Here is a 25,561-nt window from a genome sequence, read left to right on the forward strand (position 1 = left end):
TTACATCAATATGTGTTAAACAACTCAGGACAGAGCACCTTTTGTTTGAGCCCACCCACTTTTCAGGTGATCAAAATGATTGGAACATGTGACTGATGGGTGTTTCTAGTTTCTCAGGTGTTGCCCTTTAGATTGATTGTTTAAACATTAGATAGTGCCTGTTTTTGGCTTTGGGTTTCACCTGTGAAAACTGCATTTGCTGTTAAGCAAACATGAAGACCAGAGAGTTCTTCTATGGGAGAAAAGCAAACCATTTTGAAGCTGAGAGAAGAGGGAAAATCGGGCAGAGCTATAGCACAAACATTGGGCATAGCCTATATAACACATTGAGCAGGTCGGCCAAGGGTATCAACAGCAGTTGATGACAGAAACATTGTGAGAGCGGTGAAGAAACACCCAAAGACAACAGTCAGTGACATTACTGCCAACCCCCACAGGGCAGGGTGAAGGTATCACAATCCACTGTTCAAAGAAGACTTTGAGAGAAGAACTATAGAGGCCAAAGAGAATGAAATGATCTGCCAAAACACACAAGCTCATCTGTGAAGCATGGTGGAGGATATGTCATGGCTTGGCCTTGCATGGCTGCTTCTGAAACGGGCTCACTAGTCTTTATTGATGATGTAACTCATGATGGTAGTAGCAGAATGAATTCTGAAGTCTGCAAAACCATTTTGTGTGGGAATTTACAGACAAATGCATCCTAACTAATCGGGAGAAGCTTCATTATGGAACAAGACAATGACCCAAAACGCACTGCCAACACAACATAAGACTTAATCAGGGGGAAAAGTGGAAGGTCTTTGACTGACCAAGTCAATCACTGGACCTTAACCCAATAGAGCATCCATTTTACCTCCTGAAGAGGAGACTGAAGGGAGAAACCCTCAGAAACAAACAAGAACTGAAAGAGGCTGCAGTAAAGGCCTGGAAAAATCATTTCAAACGAAGTATGCAACAGTCTGAAGTCAATGGATCGCAGGCTTGATGCAGTTAAGGCAAGTAAGGGTTATGCCAAATGTCTTCAGTATACAGCAAAAACAAAGGAGTTGAGCTTTTACTTTTTGACGGCACTGTCTCTATCTATCTATCTATCTATCTATCTATCTATCTATCTATCTATCTATCTATCTATCTATCTATCTATCTATCTATCTATCTATCTATCTATCTATCTATCTATCTATCCATCCATCTATCCATCCATCCATCCATCTATCCATCCATCCATCCATCCATCCATTCATTCATTCATTCATTCATTTTCCGTTCCGCTTATCCTCACTAGGGTTGCGGGTGTGCTGGAGGCTATCCCAGCTATCTTCAGAGTCAGCTGGATAGCCTCCAGCACGCCCGCGACCCAAGTGAGGATAAGCGATACGGAAGATGAATGAATGAATAATAGTAACTATTATTATTTTTATTATTGTCATTATTCAAGCCTTCCTCATTATGAACATCCATACGCCTTTCCATTTAGCAACAGACTGATTTCATCTAACTGCTAAATTAATCTCTGTGAGATGACGTTACAAAAATAACTACCCCAATTAAATTGTGGCCTTTTATGGGAAATCCCAAAGTGGGTCACAGTGGCTTGGTGGTTGGATTTTGAACTTCCAGTTGTTCCATTACAAAAACACAAAAAAAAACCTCAAATGTCACAGATGAAAATCTTTTCAGTCACCTAAATGATATGATGATCGTCCACTCAAACATGGTACACCTCTCTGACTCTAGGATGTTTTTTTCCCCCCCAAGAGCTGGGTTTACGCACAGGAGAATTGGCCACCCAAATGATGGATTAATGGTTACCTCTAATCTGTGTAATAAAACGACTTCAGCCGATGAGTGCAGGGGGAAAAGGGATGAGGGTCAACCGTGCTGAAGCCTGGTACCATTGAACTGGTGAACAGTATGAGTGTAGGCCAGCTGGGGGCTTGTAATGGAGTTTTAGTTTTATGTGGCTTTATACATGTATTATACTCATAATATCTCAAAGGCAAATTCCATTTACACTCTGCCTTAACTGTGTCGAAGCAGAATTCCTTAGTCTACTACATTCAGTAATGTCTTGTGGTCTAATCCAGCTGTGTTGAGCTTGAATGCTGTGTGGATCAATGTAATTGGGGGATCAGCAGTCCAGGGAATGCCAGATGGTACCCATCTAATACCTTCAGTCAGACTTGGATAAAAGAAGCGATCATTCAAAACTTGTGTTTATACTATCATCTTAAAGAGAGGTCTCGCCCAAGAAGACTTAGATTTTTCATGTTGGGTCTTTGTTGTCGTGCACAGAAGTTAGCTCCCTAGAAGCCTTGTCTTGCAGATGTCATCAATACTTCATGTCAGACACTTAAGAGCGGACTGCTGCTTATAATTATTTAATGACTTCACTTTGCTAAATCATCATTGTACTTCGCAGCATTGATCCCTGTCAGGAAGCCCTTTTTTTAAGTTTTTGTTTTAGGCCCTAAAACAGACACATTCATGATGGCAATTTTGAAGCTGATGAGCTCAAATCCACCATTTGACAACATGTTGACACTCCGGAGTGTAATATTAAACCTTTGCACTAAAGCCATTTTGCACTGCCATTTTGCACTAAAGCACAGGTGCTCAATAACTGGACTCCTGTCCACATTCAGAACCAGTTCTATCCGTATGACGGATGCCTGTAATTTATCTAACAGCTTTTCTGGTCATTACATTACTAAATGTATACACAGGAAATACACAGACCAATCACGTGCATCACTTAAGGATTTGAGATCAGAAATATTGAACGGGTTTAAAATTCTCGATTGTTGTCGTCTTGCTGAGCAGATCATGGAGGAAAAATCACTCTGAACACACCACAGGATCATTCATTCATTCATTCATTTTCTGTACCGCTTATCCTCACTGGGGTGGCGGGTGTGCTGGAGCCTATCCCAGCTATCTCCGGACAAGAGGCGGGGTACACCCTGAACTGTTCGCCAGCCAATCGTAGGGCACACATAACCAAACAACCATTCGCATTCAAATTCACATCTACGGGCAATTTAAAGTCTTCAATTAACCTACCATGCATGTTTTTGGGATGTGGGAGGAAACCAGAATACCCAGAGAAAACCAACGCAGGCACGGGGAGACCATGCAAATTCCACACAGGCGAGGCCGGATTTGAACCCAGGTCCTCAGAACTGTGAGGCAGATGTGCTAACCAGTTGGCTACCTTGCCGCCCCACAGGATGATTGCTCAGGATAATCTTTGAGACCTTTGCTGAATTTGATCAAAATCGATGGAAAATCCTGAAATTTGGCCCGATTGTCAGTATATAGTGTATAGAACACTTTGCAGTTGTCCGCACTGAATGTTTTTCTGAGCAGATCAGGGAGGAAAAATCACTCTTAACACCCTAAACCACAGGATAAATGCTCAGAATAATCTTTCAGAAATGGTAAAAATACTCATGCTACAATCCAGCACCTCAATCCCAAATTCTACAATTAGTTGCTTTGGTTTCATCAAGTGCTTTGGAGGTTTTACTTTCTAGTCTTTGTAACAAAAGAGAGCATTGTATATACAGCAGGGAAGCTGCAAGGAGCAATTTCCATTTCAAAGTGTGCGTATTACTGAAGTTGAAGTTTGATGTGATTACCACTCAGCAAGAAGTAGCAAATATCCATCCATTTGTCGTATAATTTGATTTATTTTCAAAACACAAAGACCTTTAAATGTGAGAGGTTTTTGACTTTGAATAGAACTTTTCAAGGAATCACAACGACCTTTCTGGAAGGGGCTTTCAGTTTAAGTACTCTGAACAGCTTTCATGTCTCTCTGAATTGAAAACTGCTAAGAAGTTTGAAAAAAAAAAAGACTTTTCATATAAGGCCTCCTTTCATCCAGTGCTCCTCTGACCTTCTCACTTCGTCTTCTCTTTCTTCTCACTTCAGCAGCGAAGAAGAGCCAGTGGCTGGAGAAAGAGGAAAGGGCGCGACAGCTAAGGGAGCAGCAGCTGGAGGAGCGGCGCAGGAGACTGGAAGAACAACGTGTCCTGGCAGAGAAACGCCGCGCCGCCCTGGAGGAGCGGCAAAAGCAGAAGCTGGAGAAGAACAAAGTAAGTGATGCCTTCATGGTTGTACTCAGTTCACTGTGATGTCCTCAAAATAGATGCACGCTATTCGCTTCAATAAATAAATGTTTCACCTAACACTGGGGTGTAAAACTATGGCTTTGGAGTTATTTGCATCCTGTCATCATTTATTTAGTCGCCGACAGTACAGTCCCCTCCAAAAGCATTGGAATGGCAAGGTCAGTTCCCATGTTTTTGTTGTATACTGAAGACATTTGGGTTTCAGATCAAAAGACGAATATGAGACAAAACTTCAGAATTCCAGCTTCAGAATCAGAATCATCTTTATTTGCCAAGTATGTCCAAAAAACACGCAAGGAATTTGTCTCCGGTAGTTGGAGCTGCTCTAGTACGACAACAGACAGTCAATTAACAGAGAATACTTTTGGAACATAAAGACATTGACAAAAAACAGTCACTGAGCAATAAAGGGTCCCTCGTTATCTGGTAATGCTGGTACATTTATTTGTATTTTTTTTGACAATTGTGCAAAAAGATGCAGAGTCCTCTAGCACAGCAGTTTGAATGACTAATATTGCAATAGTCCGGTGCAATGACCATTGTGCAAAGGGCGCCAAGACTTCAAGCGAGTAGTGCGATAATCTGGGACAATGTTGATTGTGCAAATGTTGCAGATACTCCTCAGTCAGGAGCATAATTGGTGGCATAACCCTTAATTGCAAAACCGCATCAAGCCTACGACCATTGACTTAAAAATTTTTGAATTATGAACTGAGCTAGTTCCTTTTTGGAACAATGAACTGAACTTTGAACTAGTTTGCATACAAAATGAACTTCCACAACACTGATCCTGTATTATTTCACATCACAGGTTTAAAAAAATAGTTTTTCCAATATCATGCAACCCTACTTTTTACCTTTAACAGAAAGCTGTGATACCTATTTTATATTAACATTATATAATTGCTTAATGGATTGGTGGTACCGTGTTTAATAAATTGAAGTGCAAGAATTAAAAAGGCCCTTAAAACCTATGATTTATCTATATCTGTAGACAGCTCAGGGAGGAAAATGTTTGTAAAGTCCTGACCTAAAATAAACATCTCACCTCAATAAATGTCACTCTAATTACCTGTACAGTTTTAAGTCATCTGTTGCCACCATGTGTCACAGACCTTCCTATCTGTACAAATAAAATACTTCATGATCCAGATACAGTATCAAATCCGCCAATTGCGACATGCGAGTGACTATCACGTGCTTGGCCTCTAACTACCGTGGCAAGTGATTGGCTGATATAGGATTTGAACTCTACCAACCAATCGCGATAATGTTAATGTTGTTTGTTAATGATGTCATCTGCCTTAGAGAAGTGTGCCGAATCAGCTAATCGCGCAGTCCCATACTCCAAGTCAGGGGCAGTGCTAGCTTGCATGGCCCCAATGTGAGACCCCTCAATGGCGCCCGATGTGAGACCCTCCGATGGCGCTCCCTCGACCCCCACCCCTATGAACATCCTCCTCATCATTGCCAATGGCCGCGTGGGCTGGGACAACCATAGCCCTCCCCGTTTTGCCATAAAATTAGTATCTATCTATATTTACAGGTATATACAGCATGAGACGACATACAATATGTCTAAAGGAATGTCAATTGCTATAGGTATGTATGTACAAGCTTTTTAAGAGCTTTGAGCTGGCTTACAGTAATAAAACGTAAACCGCATGCAAAATGACCTACCGTATTTTCATGACCGTAAGGCGCACTTAAAAGTCTTAAATTTTCTCCAAAATAGACGGGGCGCCTTATAATGCGGCGCGCCTTATGTGTGCACCGAGTTCCAAGATCTGTAAATGTTGTTGTGTGACTTTGATGAGCGCTCCGCTTGACTGACTGGGAGCATTTCCTGCCGACACGCTGCTTATATAGAGGAAAGGCGGACGTGACTGAGGACAGCATGCAGACGTAAAGGGTGCGCGTGAAGGAGGACGCTAAAGGCACGCCCCCAGTAGGTATATAGTGCCTTGGTGTGCATTGTGCAAAACAACATCGGTTTGGCTAAGGACCCCCGAAAATGGCACCTACGAAGAGACACGCTTACAAAGCACAGTTTAAACTGCAAGCTATCAGTTACATGGAGGAACATGGGACTCGAGCAGCCGCGAGAGAATTCAAGATCAACGAATCCATGGTTCGCAAGTAGAGGAAGCAGGAAAACGAGCTTCGCCAAGTCAAGAAGACGAAGATGAGTTTCCGCGGAAACAAGGCGAGGTGGCCCGAGTTGGAAGACCAACTCGAGCAATGGATTAATGAGCAAAGAACAGCCGGGAGAAGCGTCTCTACAGTCACCTGAGGGCAAGAACGCTTTCAGAAAATCGAACATTTTCAAGGAGGTCCGTCTTGGTGCTTTTGTTTTATGAAATGGCGCCATCTATCCATCCGGGCAAGGACTACCGTTGCGCAGCAACTTCTGGCGGATTACAAGGAAAAGCCGGCCATCTTCCGCTGCTACTGCAGTAAAAAGATTGCCGACAAACACATCCAGTCCAACCACATTACCAACATGGATGAGGTGCCGCTCACTTTTGACATTGAACCACACTGTAGAGAAGAAGGGGACCACCATGGTAGCGATACGCACAACGGGGAACGAGAAGTCGGCTTTTACTGTTGTGCTTGGTTGCCATGGTAATGGACAGAAGCTGCCACCTATGGTGATTTTTAAGAAGAAGACGCTGTCTAAAGAAAAGTTTCCAGCCGAAGTCATCGTTAAGGCCAATCGAAAGGGCTGGCTGGACGAGGAGAAAATGAGAGAGTGGCTGAGTGAGGTGTACGTAAAGAGACCGGATGTTTTTTTCCACGCGTCACCGTCCCTGTTGATCTGTGACTCCATGCGCGCCCATCTCACAGCTGCTGTGATAAACCAAGTGCAACTAAGACTGGGAGGCAACGCCGGGCGAGTTACGCCACCATATGTGAATGGATTGTGGATGCCTGGGCTAAGGTATCTGCTTTGACTCTTGTCTGAGCTTTCGCGAAAGCCGACATCATTGCTGAACAGCCCCCCGGCAACGAGACTGACTCTGACAATGACGAGAAGGAACCCGCCGTGTTTGTTGGAGAACTTGCCCAGCTGTTCATTTCGGCTACATAAGATGATGATTTGTGGATGAGGAATGATCAAAAGATAACGTGAGTACATTGTTAAATGCTTCAATAAAGTACAACTGAACTCAGTTTTGCTCCCGCTGCCTTGTTAAAAACATTGTTTTAGCGTGCATACATGCTACCGTATGTTTTAAGCTAGTGTATGTTTTACCATGCCTGCGCCCAATAATGCCTTATGTATGTGTTAAATACAGAAAGAGACCCCGTAACTGAGGCTGCGCCTTTTAATACGGTGCGCCCTATGGTCGTGAAAATACGGTAAAGGGAAAAACATGGTTAGAAGGTAATAAAACAAAAAAGATGTTTTATTTGTTGATCTGTACAAAAAGTAAGTAAGTAAAGAATACGACGTATCTCTGCAATCGGACATAAGTTCATCCACTGAGGTTGGTCGGTCATGGGAAAAAAGAGCACCAAGCAACAACTTCTGGTGCTCATTTGAGAACCAGACCAAAATTGTTATGTGCACCCCTGTAGTACACATTTATTTCCCTATACATACATAAGTACCTTAATGAGCACCTATATGATCACCTACACCTTAAACCCACATAATCACAACCACAATGTACATGAATACATATTTTGTAGCCTATGAATTCTGAGAGTGCTGAGTTTTGATTATGACTTTTAAGATCTGCACAATGCACTCAAAATTACACTATCCTATTTTACTTTATTTTAAAAAATACTTTTACCTCTGCTAAAGGACCATATAAGTGTCATTCTGTAAATACGTAAAACTGTCACTACATTATTGTACATTTAGCAATTTAGTACTAACACATTGTACTGAATAAATCAAAACTGAAATAAAATAAAAATCCGTCAATATGTGTCACTCAAAATTATTCAAAGAAAGAATATGGATATGAAGAATATATATATATGTTCTTTAGTCTTAGAATTAGAATTAAAAGTGAATTGTTCTTAAAAAAAAGGATGCACTTGCATTATTATGCTCAAATATCATTATATCAGTGGCATAAAAAACAACGATACTATCGTTTTTGTCGTGATAGTTTTTCGGAAACTATATCGTCCTAAATAATTTGCTATCCTGAAAGGCATAAACACATAATATATTGAGAGAGAGCAAGAGCAATGGATAACAAAAAATATTGTACAAACAGTATAAAAAAATAGAGTAACTACTGTAATAAAAATCTGCAATATAGTGGGACCGCGATGCAAGAATAAATAGCGGAGGATTACTGTATCTGTATTCCGTGATGATAAATTGCAGGGTGTCATTGTTCCCGGTTTGGGATTCATTGTTTCTGTGACATGCGCATCCTGGAACTCACATAGTCTAAAGTGTAAATTGATCTATGATATATAATACTAGGCCATTCGTCGCGAAAAATCCTACCATAGTGTCATTAGATAAAAAAAATATTTGATGACTTTTTTCTTGAAAATACTGTTTTTTTTTAAAATTTTGATTGTTTTACTTGTATGCCGTCAATGTGTTTTTCATACCAAAATGTACTGTAATTATAACTTTATTACTGACTTAGCGTAGGTCAATGAAACACTGCCACTTTCTGATTCACGTACAAATCCGGGTTTCACTGCCGCCATAGGAATAGAACTGTAAAAATCATTTTTACTTTGTACTGGATGTATCTGTTCTCATTTGCTCTTCAGGAACGCTATGAGGCAGCCATCCACCGCTCCGCCAAGAAGACTTGGGCAGAAATCCGCCAACAACGATGGTCATGGGCTGGCAACCAGAATGCCAACCAGAAGGAGAGTAAGTATCCGAGGAGGAATAGAGAACCTGTGCATAGGAAGTGGTCGACATAAGTGCTTTTTGGGATGTTTGTCTTATATCGATCTATTCAGCTGCTTTATTCCACAAGTTGCAGCCTACAAGCATATAATTGTCTGACATCTAGTGACGCAGCAGCATGCCATGGCTGTTGCATCTCGTATCAGTATGATCCGATTGACTAGTTCCATTTTACGGATTGTAATCATCTAGGCCTTTTGTCAGAGGGGAATAACAGACAATCAACCTCACCGCCTGTGTGCCACGATGACAGTAAATGAGCTTACAGAGGAGATTTTGGAATTGCTTGGAGTTCAGGGTATTATATAGGAAATGCTGGCTAAGTGGTCTGAAGGACTTTTGGGGAAAGATGCTCAGGTTTGTCGAGTCATAAATGGGGATGCAGAATTTGGAAGGCCCACTGCTGTCACGAACGTGGTTAGGGCGAGGACGAGTAACGCAAGGTAAGAACATGGTGGACCCAATTGCAGGGAAGCAGGGAGGCAAGGCAGGAGTGCGGGAGTCTCAAAATAATATTTAATCTTAGAAAAGAGAAAACTGAACAAAGTCCCACAACAGATACCACTCAAATCAAAGTAACAAAGAAACACTCGAATATCTAAAACTGGAAACAAACTATGACCTGTGAGTAAGACGTGGAATAGAAACGGAAAATGACACCTGACAACGACATACCACAATGAGAAGACAACTGACGACGATGACATGGCAGAGACATGTGACAACGACAATGAACCGACAAGAACTGAAAGAAACCAGGGAACTAAATACAAACAGATAGACGAGACAACGAGGAACACCTGGACAAGACACGAGTGGCTGGAGAGAGCTGATTGGTCGACACAAAGCAGACGAGAACAGGTGGACACAACAACTTAATGAGCACACGACAAACATGGAACACAGGAAAACATGGAACAAAACTAAACAACCCAAACCAAAACACAGACCATGACAACTGCATAGTCTTGTGGTACTTCTGCCAAGGAGATTGTTGGGTTAGTCCTATGTGAAATTTCCTGTCAGGTTTTTCGATATATCTATTCAAACATCCATTTTCTATAGCACTTGGTCTCGTTAGGGTTGTGGGTGAGTTGCAGGCGATCCCAGCCGACTTTTGGGTGAGAGGTTGGACTGGTCACACACCCTGGACTGTTCTCCAGTCAATCGCAGGGCATTGTTTGGATATAGCAAGGTGGATTTGTACTAATGGCTTTCTGTCCTTCCAAGAACATTCACTTCAAATCTTCAATTTAATCCTGATCTGAGCCACAATGTGAATTTAGCCATGATTACAATAATAACATTCAAATGTCCATCAGAAATTCTGTCACATTTTGTCAGATTAAGTTGTCATATATTGAATCTTATCACATTTAGTTATCTTTGATCCAGAACAAATTGTGGATCGGAATACAGTGGAACTTTCAAGGTTCTGCCTACAGTCAGTTAAAGGTTTTATGATGGTCACAGTTTGAGCCTTGGAACCCCTGAAGTCAATTAAATGTTTTCCTTTGGAGAACATTGTCAACCAGTGAAACGGAACAATGGTGCCTTGAGTTATGATTTTAATTTGGCCCATGACCACGCTCGTAACTCAAAACACGTCTATCTCAAATCATTTTACCCGATTGAAAGGAATGCAAATTCATTATTGATTTCATTTTTTAAAATCTGTTCCAGTCCACCTAAAAACACCAACAAAAAGTTGTATTTATTATTTATGTTTTATTAATGTTTTTTAATCAGAAAAATAGCACTGAATAGTATTGTACTTAATAATAAAATAATTACATAGAATGTAAAGAATGAAACAGTGTGTGCATCATGATTGTATGCTTTCCTTGTGCTGCTCCTTCTGGTGTTCATGCCTTGGCAATGAGCGGGCAATTATAATTTGGAAATGCTACAAAATGTTATGACGAAACACACACACAAAAAAAGACAGTCACGAATACATGGCTGTGACTATTTTTCAGTGCCATGAAAAGTATTTGCCCCCTCATCAAATTTGTATTTTTTTGCAGTTTCCAACTTTAAGATCATGAAACAAATATAATTATTAGACAAAGATAACCAAAGTAAACATGAAATGCAGTTTTTAAATGGTAATTTTGTTTATAAAGGCAAAGAAAATATTTAAAGCTACCTGGACCTGTGTGAAAGTTTTCCCCCTAAACTAAAAACTGGTTGGGCCATCCTCAGAAACAAGTAAAATCACGTGTTTTGTAAAACTAGTAATGAGTCTTTCACATCTCTCTGGAGATATTTTGGCCAACTCCTCGTTGCAGAATTGTTTTAATTCAGCAACACTGAGGAGTTTTCTAGCATGAACATACCTTTTAAGGTCATGCCACAGCATTTCAATTGGATTCAAGTCCGGATTTTGACTAGGCCAATCCAATACCTTCATTGAATTTTTTTTAAGTCAGAAGTTGACTTGCTCGTGTGTTTTGGATCGTAGTCCTGATGCAGAACCAGAGTGTGCTTTAGCTTGAGCTCATGAACTGATGGCCGAACATAATTCTTCAGGCTTTTCTTGTGAAGAGCAGAATTCATTGTTCCATCAGTCACAGGCAAATCGTCCAGGTGCTGAAGAAACAAAGCAACCTCAGACTATCACACCAACACATTGGACTGTTGGTATGGTATTATTTTTCTGAAATGCGGTGTTACATTTATGGCAGCTGTAACAAGACACAAATGTTCCAAAAAGTTTAACTTTCATCTTGTCAGTCAATAGAATATAATCCTAAAAGTCTTGGAAATCATTGAGATTTTTTTTCCAAAAGATAAACCATTGATGTTCTCTTTGGTCTGCAGTGGTTTTCACCTTGGAACTCTGCCATGGATGCCACTTTTGCCAAGTCTTTTCCTTATTGTCGAGTCTTTAACTGCGGCAGGAGAGGCCTGCACTTCTTTAGATGTTGTCCTGGGTTGGTTTGTGACCTCCTGAACGAGTCGTCATTGTGCTCTTTGGGTAATATTTTTTTAGGCCGGCCACTCCTGGGAAGGTTCGCCACTGTTCCATCCATGTTCTCTCCATTTGTGTATATTGGCTCTCACTGTGGTTTGTTAGTGTCCTAAAGCTTTAGCAATGGCTTTATAACCCTTTCCAGACTGATAGATGTCAATGATTTTCTTTCTCATCCGTTATTGAGTTTCATTGGATTGTGGCATTTTCTTGTAGCTTTTTGAGATCTTTTGTCCGGCTTGATTTAGTCAAACAGGTTCTATTTAAGTGATTTCTTGATTAAGTATGTCTGGAGGTAATCAGTCTTGGGTGTGGTCAGTGAAAATGAACTCCAGAAAGTGTGATTAGCTACAGTTAATTCATGATTTTACAAGTGGGGGCAGTTACTTTTTCCATACAGGGCCAGGTACCTTTGAATATTTTTTTTCTTTAATAAATAAAATCACCATTGACTGCACCAAAACTGCATTTTATGTTTATTTTGATTGTCTTTGTCTAATATTTATATTTTTGGGATGACCTTAAACATTAAATGGGGAAACTGCAAAAAAAAATAAGAAGAATTTGAGAAGGAACCAAATCCTTTTCCACGACACTCTAGCTATGTTCTGTTTGCAAGTGTTGCCACCATTCATGTTCAATTATAAAGTTGTTTAAAGTTTCAAAACGACCACGATTTGATGCTCGTTTTTTTAGTCTGTCTATGGTGTTTCCCATTACTTGTTAGCATTAAGCTACGAGATTTTGGTAAGGCAAATCTATTTGGTTTGTTGAATACAAATCGCGTATTTTATTTTTTAATTTTTTTAAAGTCAACCTCAACTGTAAAGGAACAGCACTTGTTCTCTTTTTTGAAGAATTGTTCACTGTCTGCTGCTTGTTGTAAGGTTCGCTGCCACCGTCTAATGCTCGTAACAATTTTTTTGCTAGTAATTCAAAATAAAAAAATAAAATAAAAATCAGCCGATTGACGGCTCATACCAGTACCTTGAAAAATTGTACGGTGGGTCACTTGTAAGTCTAGGTCCCTGTATATTTGCCTTTAGAGGTTCCACTGTAATGAATTAGTTCCCTGAATTGTAACTTTTCACCCATAAAGTTTCACCGATGACACATGAATAAGCTTTAGTAGAGGTATGTGCTCTCAATGCACAGGAGTCTGCTGTAGTGGCTTTTGCTCCTGCATGTGAAAATACAATAAATTGAGACATTTCCCCTCGCAACTGTGTGTGTGTGAACATACAGTATATGTGTGTATGTGTGGCGCTCTCTTGGCTTCTCAGGCAGATGCTCTCTCTCCACCATCAACCTGCCCAAACACATGGACTCGGTCATAAACAAGCGACTCTCCAAGTCCTCGGCCACGCTGTGGAACTCCCCCAGCAGAAGTAAGGCCTGCAATGACCAACCACCTTCTCCCAACGTGTGTTCCCATTAATGTGTCCATCACACCTCCACCACTGCCTGGGAACCATCAATGTCGTTGTTTCGCTCTTCAGTTACTTCCTCCTGATTTTGATTCCAAGTCCCTCTACCGTGTTTGATGATTGACACGTTTTCCCAACCCATTTTCTTTTAATTTCCAAGCTGAGGTTTAAAGGTCTGATCCACCTCTTCTGCATGATTGTATTTTGCGTTTGTGCTCATTTACTGTTGTGTCGTCTTGTGGTTGCTTCATTCTGTGGTGATTATCATTCCCTATGTCCTAACTATGGGCAGCTTTGACACAATTCTCTTCAAGTGAGAATATCCGGGAAAGTGAAGGGAGCAAGTGAATCAGCAATTTGGGGAGCAGTAGATAATGTATTTTGAGGAGGAAGCAGTATTGGTAAAAATAGACGGGGGCCTCGTCGCAGCAGAACACACCTTTCACATGCGGTGCTACTGCAGAGAAAAGATAAAAGCTAAGTCACCGATCTGTGTAGTAAAGCCATGGTGAAGAACTGAGGATGCACGAGCATTTCAAAGAACGTCCGACTCAACAACTCTTGTGCTCGTTTCCATTCTGGTGAAATGTTTTAAAATATTTTTAATGTACCGTATTTTCACGGCCATAGGGCGCACCGTATTAAAAGGCGCAGTCTCAGTTACGGGGCTTATTTCTGTATTTAACACATACATGAGGCGCACCGTATTATTGGGCGCAGGCATGGTAAAACATACGCTAGCTTAAAACATACGGTAGCATGTATGCACGCTAAAACAATGTTTTTAACAAGGCAGCGGGAGCAAAACTGAGTTCGGTTGAACTTTATTGAAGTATTTAACAATGTACTCACGTTATCTTTTGATCAATCCTCATCCACAAATCCATCAAAGTCCTCATCTTCTGTATCCGAAATGAACATCTGGGAAAGTCCTCCAACAACCACGCCGGATTCCCTCTCGTCATTGTCAGAGTCAGTCTCGTTGCCGGGGGGCTGTTCAGCAATGATGCCGGCTTTCCCGAAAGCTCGGACAAGAGTCAAAGCAGATACCTTAGCCCAGGCATCCACAATCCATTCACATATGGTGGCGTAACTCGCCCGGCGTTGCCTCCCAGTCTTAGTTGCACTTGGTTTATCACAGCAGCTGTGAGATGGGCGCGCATGGAGTCACAGATCAACAGGGACGGTGACGCGTGGAAAAAAACAATCCGGTCTCTTTACGTACACCTCACTCAGCCACTCTCTCATTTTCTCCTCGTCCATCCAGCCCTTTTGATTGGGCTTAACGATGACTTTGGCTGGAAACTTTTTTTTAGGCAGCGTCTTCCTCTTAAAAATCACCATAGGTGGCAGTTTCTATCCATTACCATGGCAACCAAGCTGGATGTGTTTGTCGGCAATCTTTTTACTGCAGTAGGAGCGGAAGATGGCCGGCTTTTCCTTGTACCCCGCCAGAAGTTGCTGCGCAACGGTAGTCCTTGCCCGGATGGATAAATGGTGCTGTTTCATCAAACGAAAGCACCAAGACGGACCTCATTGAAAATGTTCGATTTTCATTTCTTCTGCAAGCGTTATTGCCCTCAGTCGAATGGTGACTGTAGAGACGCTTCTCCCGGCTGTTCTTTTCTCATTAATACATTGTTCGAGTTGGTCTTCAAACTCGGGCCACCTCGCCTAGTTTCCGCGGAAACTCAGCTTTGTCTTCTTGACTTGGCGAAGCTCGTTTTCCTGCTTCCTCCACTTACGAACCATGGATTCGTTGATCTTGAATTCTCTCGCGGCTGCTCGAGTCCCATGTTCCTCCATGTAACTGATAGCTTGCAGTTTAAACTGCTTCGTAAGCGTGTCTCTTCGTAGGTGCCATTTTCGGGGGTCCTCAGCCAAACCGATGTTATTTTGCACAATGCACACCCCGGCACTATATACCTACCGGGGGCGTGCCTTTAGCGTCCTCCTTCACGCGGACGCTTCCCCTTTTACGTCCCCATGCTGTCCTCAGTCACGTCTGCCTTTCCTCTATATAAGCAGCGTGTCGGCAGGAAATTCTCCCAGTCAGTCAAGCGGCGCGCTCATCAAAGTCACACAACAACATATACAGATCTTGGAATTCGGTACACACATAAGGCGCGCCGCATTATAAGGTGCCCCATCCATTTTGGAGAAAATTTAAGAATTTTACGTGCGCTTTATGGTCGTGAAAATACAGTACTGTTTTTAATCTGTGCCTGGCTTAAGCAGAGTATTACTCACATACCGATTTTTACATCTTAACCGATTTTTTTATGTAAGAGACCCCACACACGAGGAAAAACTCTGCATGTGTGTCTTACTGCTCATATAGTGTGTGGTGTATTCAAGTTAACCACAACAGTACACCACACACACAGAGCTTTATCCATGACAATCGTAATTCACCAAACCAGCCGTCTCCTTTAGTTTGAAGACTGACTCGTGAGAGGCAGCGCGGTGCCACAGGGCATCCGGACTGATGAAAATACAAAGAAGAACAGTAGTCGTAATAAAAGAAGAAATAGACAAAGCTAGGCTACTGTTGGCTTATCTGGTAACTACATTGCTCAAAAACTCATTGTTATTGTGGTAAATGGGGTATGATATGCGATCGTCAAGGTGGTCCACTTTGAAAGCAACAGGTCCTGTTGAAAAGGATTATATTTGGAATAATTTGTTGCAAAGTCCATACCATACCTTTAGTACAGGCAATGTTTTGCATGAACAGAGGACTCAAACTCAAACATGGCAGCAGTCACAGAAGAGTCTCATCAAAGTTAAGACTCCGGCTGACTGTTCTATCCAGCTAGTGTGAACGTCAACAGAACTAGGATGGAGAAACTTTCCAAAATAAAGGCAGCATCTTTGGTAAACATCATCCATGTGACTATTGGTCATTCTCTGCAACCGTCATAACACTGAAACATTCGTTAGATAAAGGTTTTTGGACACTCCAGGAGTCTTTCTATTTTAAATGTGACAGCTTACTTTGTAGTAATTCTTATCCTCTCACAATCCTCTTCCCTTAGCACCGTTGTCCATTCTGACATGCTATTAATCCTTTGATGCTGGCTGAAATGAGGTCTCGTGAGGTTCCGTGTCCAAAATTTAAGGCATATTTTTCGCCAAAAATTGGGTCAAACTGCTCCAACTTGTTAAAGTTTCGAGGTAATCCTGTAACTCCATAAGACACAAATGTTAATGTTTCTGTTTTTCTTTCAACTTGCAGCCCGTAACGTTGCACTGAGCCCATGGGAGAGCAGCATTGTGGACCGTCTAATGACGCCCACCTTGTCTTTCCTGGCTCGGAGCCGCAGCGTCGCCAGCGTGCTTGCCAACGGAAAAGATGGACGTAAGTCACCCTTGGGACGTATTCTTTCTAGCATGAGGTCCTCCCCCACTCTATAACTACCGAGCGCCGTCTACGGCTATTCGCCGGAATTCGTGATAGCTTGGCCCATTTCTACCACCACTACATCTAGTACGTATATATATGTATGTGATTGGTAGGTAAAGGTCTCCTGTGCCTTTCGTGGGACACGCCCACACAGTCCTGCAGCTCGGGGGCAGTCCTTATTTTACATGATTTCAGAGCCTTATTTTACATATAGTGCTATGAAAAATTATAGGCCCCCTTCTCAATTTCGTATATTTTTGCATTGTTTCCCCACTTTAAGATCATCAAACAAATATAAATATCAGCTACTATAACACAAGTGAACTTAAAATGCTGTTTTTAAATGATGATTACATTTATTAAGGAAAAAAACAAAACAATTCAAAGTTACCTGGTCCGGTGTGAAAAAGTAATGGCCCACTAAACCTAATAACAGGTTGGGCCATCCTCAACAGCAACAACTGAAATCAAGCATTTTCTATAACTGGCAATGAGTTTTTCACATCTCTGTGGAGATATTTTGGCCCACTCTTCCTTGCAGAATTGTTTGAATTCAGCAAAAATGGAGAGTTTTTGAGCATGGACGGACGGCCACTGCATTTCAATCAGATTCAAGTCTGGAAGTTGACTAGGCCAATCTAAAAAATAAAAAAAAAATGTTTTTTTTTTTAAGCCATTCGGAAGTTGACTTTCTGGTGTGTTTTGGATCGTTATCCTGCTACAGAACCCTAGTGCGCTTCAGCTTGAGGTCACAAACTGATGGCTACATATTCTCCTGCAGGAATTCCTGTTAAAGAGCAGAATTCATGGTTTCATCAATTTCAGCAAGTTGTCCAGGTCCTGAAGAGCTAAGCAGCCCAAGACCATCACACTACCACCACCATGTTTGACTGTTGGTATGATGTTCTTTTTTTTAAATGCTGCGCTACATTTATGCCAGATGTAACACACACATTCCTAAAAGCTCAACTTTTATCTCGTCAGTCCATATAATATTCTCCCAAATGTCTTGGGAATCAGTCAGATGTTTTTTTAGCTAAAGTAAGATGAGCCTTTATGTTCTATTTGGTCAGCAGTGGTTTTCGCCATGGAACTCTGCCATGGAGGCCATTTTTGCCCAGTCTTTTCCTTATCGTTGTGTCATGAACCTTAACTGATGCAATGGCGTCCTGCAGTTCTTTAGAAGTTGTCCTGAGTCTCTTTGTGGGCTCCTGGATGAGTCATTGCTTTTCTGTTGGGGTAATCTATGTCGGTCGGCCAATCCTGGGAAGTTTCACCACTGTGGCATGTTTTCTCCATGTGAGGATAATGGTTCTCCGTATGGTTTGCAGGAATCTTAAAGCTTTTGAAATGACTTTTATGAACCTTCCCAGACTGACAGATGTCAGTTACTTTATTTCTCGACTGTTCTGGAATGTCTTTGGATCGTGTCATTTTGCATTTTTTTTTTAAGATCTTTTGTCCAGCTTGATTTTGTCGGGATAGATTCTGTTTAGGTTATTTCTTGATTGAACAGGTCTGGAGGTAATCAGGCTTGGGTGTGGTCAGTGAATATTAACTTAAAATTATGATTAGCCACATTTAATTCATGATTTAGCAAGGGGGGTATTAACATTTTCACACAGGGACAGGTAACTTTCCCCTTAATAAATAAAATCACCATTTAAAAACAGCATTTTAAGTTCACTTGGGTTATATTTGTCTGATATTAATTTATTTATTTGTTTGATGATCTTAAAAGTGGGAAAACTATGCAGAAAATATAAGAATTTGAGAAGAGGACATATTCTTTACTTACTTTACGTCTGTACATGGTAACATGTTTATTGATTCAAATTTGGCAGGCTTTTTAAAAACGTCTCTGTGATGTTTTTTTTGCCACTTTAGTGGGACTTTAAGTTGAAGTACTGATACTTGAGAAGCAAAAGTGGCAAAAGTAGAAGAACCAATTCAACTCTTTTACTTATAAATAAAAGTAAAAAAGTACAGACTCTAAAATGTACTTAAGTAAATCCATCTCTGTGAAATAACATCCCACTAAATATTAGGCAAGCCCCGTAACTGTCCATTTTTCAAAACTTGTCTTAAAACCCATTTCTATTCTTTGGCTTTCAATTCAGCATGAGTGTTTTATTGCTTTTAATGTCACTATCAAACTATTGTTTGAAATTGCCCTATGTTTAATTGTTTTTAAGTTTTATTTTTATATAATGTACTGCATTTTATGTGCAGCTGTGGGGGTTTTAAAGTACTCTATAAATAAAGTTTAATTGATTTGAGAAAGTAAAAAGTCAGATCTATTTTTACTGTCAATTAGAGTATATACAAAACCCATTTTGATAACCTGGCACAAGGAAAACAAAAGATAATTCTCTGTCCATAAAATAGTTTACCTCTTTTCTAAACTTTTCATAAAAACTAGGTAGCGTTGGCCCAGGCTTTTATGTCATCTTCAGAGCCCTGCCGCAGAAAGCCCTGCCATAAATAATATTTGACCCCCCCATAAAAAAGGTTTGTATTTGCCTATAGATGCCACAAGATGGCAGCAAGGTACTTAAAACAGAGAGGATCATAACCAACGTTTGTAATTAATTACTAAGCACGACTGTACTCAGTAATTACAAACAAACAAGCCAAATTCATATGAGACTCAATAGTATAAGCTGGCATTCTAGTCTAAAAAACACAATAGCACAAACCGATGTGACATCACACATGGGAACCATGGAGGTTAGGTTCCCCCAAAAAATCTGTGGATTCACAAATGCCTAATTGTGACTATTTTTCCTTGACACCAACTAACCTGCCATAGCAATACTGATATTGCAGTCCAATGATACACAGATTTCAGACCGTAGCTAGATTCTGTTTTGCAAATTTGTAACCAAACGTCCTCCTCCTCAGAGTCACCGCTGTGCCCCCGCTCGTCCTCCGCCAGCCCCCTGACGATGTGTGCACACCAGCTCCATCACCGCTGCTCCGATCGCTGGAGGGTGACATCTAGCACGCCCGACATCACCCAGCGCCAGCACAGACGGAGCTCCACACCTGTACGTTCTACACATAGAGGCATTACGCACAGTATTATGTACACAGTATTAGGGGTGTAACGATTTGTTTTGGCAGCGATTCCATTTGTATTACGATTCGTGGTTGCCGATTTGATTAAAGGACGATATTGGTTCATCTAGAATGATACGATCAGAAACGATTCAGTGTTTGGAAATCCATTCAGTAATATCTTTCATTCATTCATTCATTCTTTTCCGCTTTTCCGAGGTCGGGTCGCGGGGGCAGCATCTTAAGCAGGGAAGCCCAGACTTCCCTCTCCCCAGCACTTTGTCTATCTTTTCCGGGGTGAGCCCGAGGTGTTCCCAGGCCAGATTAGAGACATAGTCTGTAAAGGGTGTCCTGGGACGTCCCCTGGGCCTCCTCCCAGTGGGACGTGCCCGGAACACCTCACCGGGGTGGTGTCCAGGAGGTATCCTAATCTGATCCCCGAGCCACCTCTTCTGGCTCCTCGCTATGCAGAGGCACAGCGGCTCAACTCTAAGCCCCTCCCAGATGACCAAGCTTCTTATCCTATCTCTCAAGGAGAGCCCGGACACCCTGCAGATGAAACTAATTTCGGCCACTTGTATCCACGATCTTATTTCTTTCAGTCACGACCCACAGCTCGTGAGGCGAGGAATGTAGATTGACAATAAACAACCATTTTGGAAAATAATAATAATAATAATAAAAACAACAATAATAATAATGGCAAATGCATTCACACTTTATTTGAATAAAGTGCAACTAACATCTTTTCAGGTTGGACTAACAGTAGGTTCACCTCCTACTTCCAATGTTGTTTTTCAACATAGAAATACAGTAATAAACATCTTGTAATTGAACTCAAAAGACATAATGGTCACATATTCTAATTATAGTTATTACTACCCACTCAGTAGTCGCGATGTGTGACATAGTGGTTACGTAGCTCTGAGAAGCTTGTTATGTCGAAGTTACTATCTGTCATGAGTGAGACACTACAGTATGCCTGCTTGATACTCTCTTCTACTGCTTTGGTCTTTGTCTCTTAGAAAAGTGTTAGCGTTTTGCTAAAGTACAGTATGTCCGTGATGGAATTTTGTACCGTGGCTCAATGTGTTCAACAACCTTTTAGCTCTTTATCGTGTTATTATGAAATGTCTCACAAATTGATGTATGGTCTCGTTTGCTTCTTGGTTCCAGGTGACTGTGGCTTTTCATATTAATTATAGTCCACGACTTGTTGACGGTGGGGGTCAGCAAACAGTTTATTGCTTGCTCGTCATGTTTTCTCCTCGATCGTTTTTTATTACTGCAAAACCAAAATGTGTCCATACTTCCGATTTAAGCTTCGCAGGACATTCCTCAACGTCTTCAACAAACAAGAATTGTCCAGTTGCCTTGATTCATCCTTTGCAGATTCCACTCGTTAAATTGAGCGCTTTGCTCAGTGGCACGCTGCATTGTCATATTTCCTGCACTGCGGAATGCTCATCCTTTAAAACGATTAATGATTGCCTTTCAAAACGACTTAAATAGATACATTTTCGTCTGGAAGGCTAACTTGCCAAGGACAGATCGATCCAATTGGATTGTGGGAATATAAATCAATGCATCGATATAATGAATAAATCAGTACGCCCCGACTCAGTATGCATATTTACATCTTACTTTGTGTTGCACAGATGGACAGAACCAAAAAGGAGAAGAAAGACAAGGAGCGGGAGAACGAGAAAGAGAAAAACGCCCTGACAAAGGAGAGGTTCCTCAAGAAGAAGCAATCGCTTCCTAGCATGAGACACAGAACAGACCTGAGGTAAAACAGGCTCATGACAATCTAAAAAAAAATACAGTATTTTACTTTATTTAAGGCAAAAAAAAAAACCAAACGCTTTCATTACGCAAATTGATTTGATAAAAAATTCTCGTTTCTCCAAAAGGGAAAAATTCAGCTTTTTTATCCAAGTTAGATTTTGTAAAAAAATATTTGAAAAATATTTTCCAAAAATATATTTGACACATTTATTTACAGTCACTGATGGTGTAGTGGTACACTCGCCTGACTTTGGTGCGGGCAGCGTGGGTTCAGTTCCCACTCAGTGAAAGTGTGAATGCGAGTGCGAATAGTTGTCCGTGTCTATGTGTGCCCTGGGACTGACTGACGACCAGTTCAGGGTGTAATCCGCCTTTTTCCCGAAGTCAGCTGGGATAGGCTCCAGCTCCTCGCGATGCTAACCAGGATAAGCGGTGTTGAAAATGGATGGATGGATGAGATTTATTTGCTAAAAATATGTCATAAAAATATATTTGATAAAATTCGTCTATCCATCAATCCATCCATCCATTTTCTTCCGCTGGGGTCGGGTTGAGCTGCAAACAGCTTGAGCAGGGAAGCCAATAGTTCCCTCTCTCCAGCCACTGCGTCCAGTTCTTCCAGATGGAACCCAAAGCGTTTCCAGGCCAGCCGGGAAACATAGTCTCTCCAGTGTGTCCTTGGTCGTCACCGGGGCCTTCTCCCAGTGGGACGTGCCCGGAACATGTCACCAGGGAGGCATCCAGGGGGCATCTTAACCAGAGGCCTCATCTGGCTCCCCTCAATGTGGAGGAGCAGTGACTCTACTCTGAGGCCCTCCTCCACCTTCAAAGCCAATCATCAAGGGGATGGGGGGCTTAGTTTACCGCCCTTTCAAAACCGATTGATAGGTTTTCAGTTATTCTATGAAAATGCTATGCAGTGACTTACTTTTTCTCCATTTATTTCTGAAGTGACATTAAACAGACCTGTCACAAAAAGGAATTTGCATGCACTCAAGTAGTGCTGCAATTAGTGATCGAGTATTCTACTGACAATTATATCGGAATAATAAAGAATAAGAATAAAATATATTTTTGCTTGGTTAAAGAGCGATTATGAATACAAGAGAAAATGAGACATTTCACTTAATAATAAACGACCAATGTGTTTCCTCTTTTACATAACAACAGTATTTGGTATCAACAATATTTTTCTTAAATTCACAGTGTGCATATAGCAGGAAACTGCTTTGTCTTGTCTAGAAACATTTCTAGTGAGGCAATTTCAAACACAAATATAAATAGATTTCAGTTTAAACTTGGCATTTTTTTGTGAGTATCAAAAACAAAGGGCATTAACTTAAAATGGAGGAACACAAGTTTGTCATCTTGTTAGAAAGGTAAAATTTTATCCCCTTGTGGTATCTCAGTCAGAACACCATGGGGCAAAATGTAAAAATATTACGTCAAAAAGAGGTGAAGAAAAGGACACGAAGAAGAATGTAGTTTCATGTTGAATAGATAGCTGTGTGCTGATCGACTGATAAATAAAGTGAATTATAAAAGAAATACAGTACAAGACTGATTTGTGAGAACACTACGCTGATCAAACCAGACTGTAATGTACAGTTAGCCCAGACAGCGCCCACTGTGTAACTATTTGCGTGATTGTTCCTAATGCTAGCTGCTAAGGCTAACGAAAACAAGGATACATGACATCAAGCCACGCAATTCCCACATTACAATAATAATAGTGACATTCCACGTCACTAGAGCCAGCTTCTGTAGGTGGTGATCATACCCCCTTCAGACCCAGCTCACTTTGCACCGGACGCCCTTCATTTATGCCTAGATATTTTGCAACTGAATCTCTGCTCTGTGATAAATATAAAAATAAATTGAGCCCCATCCAGTGGGGCAGTTCCTCCCTACTCGTAATGCAGTTGTCCTAGGTATGTAGTACGATCATGAACATGTTATTCCTATTCAGTCTGCATAGTTCGTGAAGAGCAGAGGTGAAATGGGGAGGAAAAAGATATTTCTTTCATCCCCACACCACACAACAAATGGCAGCCATGACAGTGGGGTTGGGATGCAATATGAGGAGGAAAACACATTTATTTCCTTTGGCTTGACAAATAAAGAGCATGAGTGAGCTGTCAGCGACTGTGGCCAAAAAGAGAATGATGTCATCCCTAGCGGTGTAATGCACTTCAATGAATGATGTAATGTTTCTATGCTTTGAGTTTCTTCTGGACGCGGACTTGACTTTGAAAGAATCAAGTTTCCATCAGAAACTGATTATGTGTTTAATATTTGCAAACTGACTGCACAGTGCATTAGTGCTTCCATGTGTGTCTCACAGTTCTGAGATGCTGGGTTTGAATCTGTCCTCCGGCCTTCCTGTTTGGCATTTGCATGTCCTATCCGTGGGTTTTCTCTGGCTACTTCAGAGCTGGTCTGTGAACGTAGAGCTATTTTTTAACTACTTGTAACTTGTTTTCAATCAAGCTGTTGCTTTAATAAAAACATAAAAACAAATCATAACTACTGTTTTAAATAGATGGACCTCCAATAGAATAGACCTCCATATTAATAAATCATGTGACGTTTACACAGATCTGTGGCTGTTCATTAAATATAAACACCAGATCGGAATAGGTCACGTCACGTGAACAGTTGAGCCTAAGATTGTCAGAATGACAAAAACGTCTGCATGTAAACACTGGTATTGTTGCACTTCATAAAGATAGGTTGAAGGGTTGAGGGGTCCGCCTGTCCGTGCTCATACCATAAGCCGGACACTAGATCAGATTGGTCTGCATAACTATCATCCCAGAAGCAAGGCTCTTCTAAAGATGATGCACTAAAAAGACGAGCAGTCTAATCACTTTTCTTTCCAGTTTTACACTTTAATGGCTGTGTTGAGTTGTTTTTAGGCGACAGTATATTTAAACTGGTATACAATGTGTACACTGACTACAGTACTTTAGATGTTGCAGTGTCATATCTTCGGTGTCATGAAAAGATGAGTTGCACTGTGCCATGCGGATGAATGTTGACCAGTCCAGAGTGCATCCTGCCTCACGCTCAATGCCAGTTGTGATAGGTGACAGTTCACCTGCTATAAGGATGAGTGCTATAATAAATGGATGGCTATTTGCAAACTCTAAAACATGAACGCCATGTGTCCTCCAGTCCTATTTCGCTATCTAGACCACGGCCCTTGTCGCCGGCCATGCCCAAGGGCAGGACTGCCTCGCCGAGCCCCGCCGCCTCCCCGAAGCCTACCTCCGCGCAAAGCAGCCCATCGACCACTAAGGGACGGCCCAGCAGGGCGAGGACTCCCGCCAGGGTGGACCACCGCATGTCATCCCCCATCCCGCTGGAAAGAGTGAGAGAACATCGCAGGTCGGCCACCCATGAGAACAATAGTCGACGTGAGTAGAAGAATTCATGTTTATCTACAATTTTTTTTTACTGGAGATAGAGGTGCAACAATTCATATTTTTTATACAACTAGTGGACAACCAATCAATTATCAAATTTTGACTATTTTAATAATCAATCGTTTTGAAACATTGTTTTACATAAAATTGTCCAAATCCTCCACATTTCAGCCTCTCAACAGTAAATATTGTCAGATTTCTGCAGTCCCCCAAACCAGTAACTGAATCATAATCAATTTATGTTTGTGCATTTTCTGCAGTCAATTTGAAAATATTTCATGTTTTTAAATGAAGGGATCAATAAAAAAATAATCTGAGTCATTGATTAATCGAAAAAATAATCGACAGATTAATCTATTATTAAAATAATCGTTAGTTGCAGCCCTAACTGGAAACATATGCCTTTTTCCACAATTTAAATTTCTACAATTCAAGT

The 25,561-nt window shown here is 41.1% G+C and overlaps 1 protein-coding gene across 4 annotated transcripts in view; it reads left to right on the plus strand.

Annotated features, from left to right (window-relative positions):
- Positions 1-25,561, plus strand: part of map7d1a (MAP7 domain containing 1a) — an 84,233-nt gene that overhangs the window by 38,298 nt on the left and 20,374 nt on the right. For 2 of the 4 annotated variants that reach the window (XM_061674058.1, XM_061674059.1), the window contains 7 exons: positions 3,940-4,103; positions 8,898-9,003; positions 13,300-13,404; positions 16,682-16,804; positions 19,754-19,899; positions 21,568-21,698; positions 24,875-25,116. In XM_061674058.1, the coding sequence (XP_061530042.1) occupies positions 3,940-4,103; positions 8,898-9,003; positions 13,300-13,404; positions 16,682-16,804; positions 19,754-19,899; positions 21,568-21,698; positions 24,875-25,116 (1,017 nt within the window). The remainder of the gene's footprint in view (positions 1-3,939; positions 4,104-8,897; positions 9,004-13,299; positions 13,405-16,681; positions 16,805-19,753; positions 19,900-21,567; positions 21,699-24,874; positions 25,117-25,561) is intronic. The other 2 variants (XM_061674061.1, XM_061674062.1) reach the window with 1 other exon arrangement.

Source organism: Phycodurus eques, chromosome 4 (genome assembly GCF_024500275.1).
Source record: "Phycodurus eques isolate BA_2022a chromosome 4, UOR_Pequ_1.1, whole genome shotgun sequence".
Lineage (NCBI taxonomy): Eukaryota > Metazoa > Chordata > Actinopteri > Syngnathiformes > Syngnathidae > Phycodurus > Phycodurus eques.